Below are 7,276 nucleotides of genomic sequence, written 5' to 3' on the forward strand. Positions count from 1 at the left end.
TGATGTATCAATAGATGAAAGTAACTGAACACAATGCTTATGATTTTACCGTGACCTAGCCATTTAACTTGCACAGTTCGTCATATACAGCTTAGGAAATTGGCATTCAAAGAAGCGATGTTTCTACGGATGAATATATCATTTATGAATGTAGAACAAGGGAGTGAAAATGTGAAAAGGGGTCGGATCGAAAGCACGCATTCATGTTCTGTATAATGAAATGGAAAGTCCTTGTTTTCTTGAGATGCTTAGCGTGCTCCAGTTACTTTGTAACTCATGTCTTAATATTGTCTATTATACTCTGAGCAGCATTGTGTTTCCCCCCAGTTTATTGTCTCGAAACTCTTGTACAAATTACAAAAAATTTAATTCTTTGTACTGAATTGATAGTTTCTAACATGAAGTAGGAGTGCAATTGAAAAACTACACGGTTTTGTGAGTTTCCGAAAAAATATGGTCATCAGAATTATTCTGACACTGCTGATGGCTGTGTATTTAATCTGTAACATGAAGCGATTGACGTAGAATCCAGGCTCTGGATCCCTGTTTGAGTACAAGTTGATGTTCATCGTTGCAAAACTACAGTCTCATGTAGACAAAGAGAAACTATTGGCTGCTAGTTAATTAACCTTACTTTCAGTTAGTTCAGCGTTTGATAGCCCTGACTTTGGCAAAGTAAGATTGATTTTTCCAACATCAGAGTTTTGCGAAATTCACACGATGTTAGTGAAGACGGCATAGGAATATAAAAAGCTGAGGAGCATAAGACTTGGCATCAATAGAAAAAAGTAATAATTATAATAAAAACAAGACCATACTAAAATACTAAATTGAGGTTAGAAATCCAAACCAGCTAAGAGGACTGTAAGTAGAACTACTTTGATAATAAAATAGCTAGTACAAGAAACTAAAACTGCGCCTAAAGTTCATCATGATCATCCTCATCGTAGTTGTCTTCCCCTGGACTGCCGGACGAGTTCTGGTACACCGCCGAGATGATAGGGTTGCACACATCCTCCAGCTGCTTGAGCTTCTCCTCGTAGTCCTCCTTGTCAGCATCTAAGGAGTTGCCCTCGAGCCATTCGTTGGCTTCCCTGACTGCCTCCTCCATCTTCTCCTTGTCCTCGACGTCCATCTTGTCGGCCATCTTGGTGTCATCCATGGTGCTCTTGACCTGGTAGACGTACGTCTCCAGCTTGTTGCGCGCGTCGACCCGCTCCCTCACCTTCCGATCCTCCTCCGCAAACTCCTCCGCCTCACGGACCATCCGGTCGACCTCCTCCTGGCTGAGCCGGCGGTCGTCGCTCGTGATGGTGATCTTCTCCGACTTGCCGGTGCCCTTGTCCGCCGCCGTCACGTGGAGGATGCCGTTGGCGTCCACCTCGAAGGTGACCTCGATCTGCGGCGTGCCCCTAGGCGCCGGCGGGATCCCGGTGATGTCGAACTTGCCGAGGAGGCGGTTGTCCTTGGTCATGCTCCGCTCGCCCTCGAACACCTTGATGCTCACCGTGGTCTGCCTGTCCTGGTACGTGGTGAACACCTGCGTCTTCTTCGTCGGCACCACCGTGTTCCTCGTGATCAGCTTGGTCATCACCCCGCCGGCGGTCTCCATGCCCAGTGTCAGCGGTGCGACGTCGAGGAGGATCATGCCTTTGGTGTTCTCGTCGACGTGCCCGCTGAGGATACTTCCCTGGACGGCGGCGCCGTACGCGACGGCCTCGTCGGGGTTGACCCCCTTGCTGGGCTCCTTGCCGTTAAAGTAGTCCTTGAGCAGCTGCTGCACCTTGGGGATCCTGGTGCTGCCGCCGACGAGCACAATCTCGTCGATGTCGCCCTTATTCAGCCCGGCGTCCGCCATGGCCTTCTTCACCGGCACCATCGTCTTCCGGAACAGGTCGTTGTTTAGCTCCTCGAAGCGAGCCCTTGTGAGCTGCTCCGAGAAGTCGACGCCGTCGAAGAGCGCCTCGATCTCGACGCGCACCTGGTGCTGGTTGCTGAGCGCGCGCTTGGCGCGCTCGCACTCGCGGCGCAGCTTCCCCAGCGCGCGGGCGTCGCCGGCGATGTCCCGGGCGTGCTTGCGCTTGATGAGCTTGATGAAGTAGTCCATGACACGCTGGTCGAAGTCCTCGCCGCCGAGGTGGGTGTCGCCGTTGGTGGCGAGCACCTCGAAGACTCCGTTGTCGATAGCCAGGACGCTGACGTCGAAGGTGCCGCCGCCGAGGTCGAAGACGAGGACGTTCTTCTCGGCGCCCTTCTTGTCGATGCCGTAGGCAATGGCAGCGGCGGTGGGCTCGTTGACGATGCGGAGCACGGTGAGGCCGGCGATGACGCCGGCGTCCTTGGTGGCCTGGCGTTGCGCGTCGTTGAAGTAGGCCGGGACGGTGACGACGGCGTGCGTGACCTTCTCGCCGAGGTAGGCCTCGGCGGTCTCCTTCATCTTGGTGAGCACCATGGCGCTCACCTCCTCGGGGCTGAACTCGCGCACGTCGCCGTCCCTGACCTGGACCCGCACGTGCGGCTTGCCGTTCCTGTCGACGACGGCGTAGGGCAGCAGCTTCATGTCGCGCTGCACCACGGCGTCGTCGAACTGGCGGCCGATGAGCCTCTTGGCGTCGTAGATGGTGCGCTCCGGGTTGGCCGCCGCCTGGTTCTTGGCGGCCTCGCCGATGAGCCGCTCGCCGCCGTCGGTGAAGGCGACCCAGGAGGGCGTGATCCGGTTGCCCTGGTCGTTGGCGATGATCTCGACGTGGCCGTTCCGGTAGACGCCGACGCACGAGTAGGTCGTGCCCAGGTCGATGCCGATCACGGTGCCGGTGTTCTTGTCGCCGCCTCCTCCATGAGGCGGTGCGGCAGCGTGAATCGGGGCTACGAGATCGGCGACCAGCAGCGCGAACAGAAGCGTCCACACGCGACCCGGCGCCATCGCGTCGAATCTCTTGCAGCTAGCTGATTATTTGTTGGTAAGAAGAGGCGATACGAGACGAGGAGGTAGGCAGGGGAGACGCCTGTATATAAAGCCAGTGTCAAGGTGAGCCGGCTCGGAGGCGGTGTCCTACTCCGATCGACGTGCGACTTCCAATGGCTGCCGGACGTGTGGGTTCGGCGATCATAACCGTGCGTTTTGCCGATCGGGCGGCCAGGGGAGGACCGTGACGTGGTAATGCGTTGGCTGTACTTGTTCCGGACTAGTACTGTTTTCCTAATTGTAGGACGCCAGGAATGAAACCGTTGTCGACTGTATATGTGTCCTCAATGTATCTCTAAATGTCACTCAGAGACGACCAAATCCGTTCGGCCTTAGCTATAAAATTTCTGCCGGCTCCAACTTGTTTTATGAGTTGGAGTTTTGTTCTTTTTCTAGAACAACGTGTGCGCGCGTTTCATGAATCAGAGGTACAAACGTGGATTGAAAGACTAACAGAGACTGGAGCTTGTCAATTAAAGATGCAGACATCCTCGGTTGTGAGTTGTGACGTGAACTTTTTGCCAGTACTAAAACAAGAACAACACAAACTATTCTTCTGAGGGACAATACGGATTACTTCGAGAAGAATCAAACAAGCAGTAAAAATATATAGTTTTTATTTTAGCTTGGATGACACGTACCACATACATCAGAAAGACACATATGTACGACGACATACTACATACGCATGTAGTTGCACGCTACACTCCTGCAGCTGTCCATATACCGAAGCATATTACTGCATATGCACGAGGCTGCTGCTGCTTTCTTCATCTTGAGATGACGACGAAACTTGTTTAGGCGCCGGAATGATGCCTACTCAGCTTCTTCTTCGGCGCAAGTAAAGAAGGTGGGCCTGCTGCAGCTCGCTTCTCCGGCCTCCGTCGCCTTGCCGGCGTCCACCCTAGTGACGATCCTGGCAATCTTGCTCCATCCCATCAACGCCACGGCTTGCCTCTTCCTGTTCTTGTCCAGCTCGCCGAGGTGGTAATCATCCCTGCAGGCCCGTGAGCAGAACCCCATGCTCCTGCATGCATGCCGCCAAAAGATTATCATCCTAATTAATGTTTAGTTACTGGACAGTAGCTAGGCAAGGAGTGTAGTAATAAAGTCATTAACAGCTCAGTTAATCAAAGGCTTGTTTACATGTACACGTAGACGGTGCGGCCGTTGGTATTGCGGCGGCAGAGGTTGCACGTGACGAAGGACATGTCGACGACAACGGACGCACTAGACCATAAAAAACTTGTGCTGGGATGTGTGTACTGGTGGGCCGAGTACCCGCCAGCAGAGACCGCTCTGTGCTGCCGGGCGACATTAGCCACCTGTCAGCACAGATACTTTCTGTGCTGACCGGTGGTTAGATCACCCGCCAGCACAGATGGTTCCTGTGCTGGTGGGTGCTTATGCCACCCGCCAGGAATATATATTTTCCCATCTAATATATTATTTCCCGTGAGTTATTTATAATTTTTATTTCCCGTCAGGTGTTAGCCGTCAAATTGAAATACGTATCTCCAACCATATAACAACAAACTAGAATAATAAATAATTCGCATTATTCAAAACTGCATCGTACATAATATATAAGTCACATTATTAAAAATCCAACATTTGGAATAGAGCTATTCTTCGCCACGCTAATATTAAAACTACTACGCCCATCTACGAAGATCTTTGCAGTCGTCCGCCATCAACACACCATCTTTATCAAAGAATACTCCATCTTCATGACAAATCTCGTGTTCGATGAACCTCGCCATGTCCCTATAAATGTTGTCGATTTGTTTGTCTTCGAGCTTGACATTGTAAGTGTCGATCCTAGACATCTGCAGCTATACAGTAAATGATGCTTAGGATGTATTACCCTTAGGAAGTTAGAACATGGCAATGTATAACAGACTTATGTCTTTAGGGTTGGTCCGGTACCTCCCATTATTTCTGAGGAACTCGCACACATAATATCCTAACTTGGGTAAAATAATGATGCAAATCCAGTGGTCTTTGCATTATCTTAAAATAATTTATATCATAGACTGCATTAAATAGCACCAAATATATATATAGAGTAATTAAAACTAGCTAGCTTACTGAAATTGTAAGGAGCCATGATACAATTCTTGTTAGCCTTTTTCCAAATTACTTTTGCAATGTATACGGACACTTTGCACGTATCATCTCTGTGGGCTTTTAATTTTATAGCATTTTACTTCGCTTGTGTCTGTGCCGCTTCCATTTGTGCTTTAATCGTTTCCGTGATTTTGAGCTTGTGCTCTGGCTCGCTTATTCGTGCTGGGTCTAGGTACACTGTGTTGAACCTACCGTTTGTCAATTCTTCCTCCCTCCATTGCATCCTATAGAATAGGTCGCTCAGATACTTGACATATAAAATATATACGTATGTATTTAAAACTTGTGTATGCGGTACATGTGGACTTACAAGCACCATACAGTAATGAGATTCACGTCGACATGTTGTCGATGGTAAAGTCTGTGCAAATCCTCAAAATCAATCACAATCTGGCAATCGAGAATACCAAGGAAAACCTTAGTTGGGACATGCACAGTAATTGCTTGAATGCCTTGCTTCGTTGCATTCATGATCCATGCATGCGGCTTATTTAGTTCCCATAGGCCCTCCAGCAGATCTCACCGAAACAAGAATGCCTTGCCATGCTCATAATTGATTGGGCCTTCATGTCATGCAAAGAAATTGAGGTTTTGATCCTTTTGCCGAGAGGAGTAGCAAGTTACAGGTTTTTCACCAAAAGATGAAGCGTTCTTGTTCAATACGTTTAAAAACTTGTTGACTTCTGTTGATGGAGCCTTTTGATAATATGTCCTGACCACATGAGGTACTGCTGGCCTCTAGGGAGGTGGAGCTGCCGGCGAAGGCGAGGTTTGATCAATAACTTCAAAATCATCTACCCGTTCATCTCCTTGGAGTAGTGATATCCAATTGTCCTTATTGAGAGCTTCTCGGACAGGTGATAGCATTGGTTGCTTGCCCTCATTGGTAGCTCCATGCACATGTGATAGTGTCGGCTGCTCCGTGTCAACAATTGAATCTAGAAGGGATACATCTTGGCTCGGGCGTGAGGTTTCTGGTGATGCATTATTCAGATCGATATCTCGGTGATGCCACAATATGTACTGGTTTATCGCATCACTGAGAACATCAATTCCCTCATCAGTAGGGATGTCTATCCCGCACGACTCATCCAACACCGTAACAATTTGCACCTAGGCGTATTCTGGCCAGGTGCCTTCGGGAACACATGACCTATTACTGCCATGCTGGTTGCGACCTCAGGAAACTTATTTTTTTCCTTTCATAAGGTATAACCAACCTGCATGGTGTATCCACTTGTATACCGTCAACGGGATACATCACATTTGCAAAGGAGCCAGCACTACTCGGAGCAACGAATCCTATGTGGGCAACCAGCATGGTTGGTTCTGCCTGTCGTTGACCATCAGATACTATCGGGTCAACCCTTGTTGCTAGTTGCTGGCTGGACAAGAACTCCATGAACTCCTGATTGGCGATTTCTCTCATCTTCTCTTCATGTTTTTTCTTATAACGGTCGCGCTTCCTGTAGCTTGCTTGGTCATTGGGGAATTCTTTACCCCAGGGCCATGTTGATGACATCTCTCGAACACGCCTAGAGTGCACCGCGGTTCCGATCGCGCTGGTTAGCTGATCTTTCTCCTGTCTTGCTTGAAAAGACCTTCTTTTGCACCTCGGTGAGCTATTCCGACCTCACGTAAATTTCATCTGTTGTTGGGTGTTTGAATTTAACCTTACGTTAGGTGTTACATTTGGAATTTGAGCTAGTACCCAATTCCTACTGCGATCATCCAAGCCTTCAAACAAATCTAATAAACCAGCTATCCTCTGTTCTTCTTCCTCTCTCCTCCATTTAGCGATCTTGGCTGTGCACCCTCCCGTACCCAAGTGATGGGGGTTCTAGGCGGCCTTCATAGCCTTCACGGTATTTTTTTCGCTCAGGGCTTTTGCTTCCGGTGTGTTCTTCTGTTCTATGAACTCTTCCCACATTTCTGGAGGAATCCTACTAAAGTCTTCCCGAGCATTATTGACTTTCTGTACATATTCTTTATTATGAATAAACCCCCAATTTCTAAAACATCTCCCAAGGAGCCCTCAGCAATGTTTCTTGTGAATTTCTCTTGACCTTCAGGAAAAGTGAACCTTTCTTTCAATGTGGTTCACAATACATCCTTTGTAGTAGTAGGCACATTTTTCCAATTACTAGTCGTAATCTAGGTCTGCAATTTATCCCTGACAGT

The 7,276-nt window shown here is 48.9% G+C and overlaps 1 protein-coding gene across 2 annotated transcripts; it reads right to left on the reverse strand.

The window, feature by feature from the left end:
• Positions 1 to 919: 919 nt before the first annotated feature.
• Positions 920 to 2,943, reverse strand: LOC117850601 (heat shock 70 kDa protein BIP4). 2 transcript variants are annotated; one of them, XM_072292322.1, is made up of 2 exons: positions 1,382 to 2,943; positions 920 to 1,216 (listed from the first exon to the last, which is right to left on the reverse strand). In XM_072292322.1, exons 1-2 carry the CDS (start codon positions 2,921 to 2,923, stop codon positions 920 to 922), a joined length of 1,839 nt encoding a protein of 612 aa, XP_072148423.1. In that variant the 5' UTR covers positions 2,924 to 2,943. The 2 variants fall into 2 exon arrangements, with proteins under 2 accessions (XP_072148423.1, XP_034588352.1); XM_034732461.2 differs by having other exon boundaries at positions 920 to 2,943.
• Between the last annotated feature and the right edge of the window lie 4,333 nt (positions 2,944 to 7,276).

Source organism: Setaria viridis, chromosome 3 (assembly GCF_005286985.2).
Source record: "Setaria viridis chromosome 3, Setaria_viridis_v4.0, whole genome shotgun sequence".
Lineage (NCBI taxonomy): Eukaryota > Viridiplantae > Streptophyta > Magnoliopsida > Poales > Poaceae > Setaria > Setaria viridis.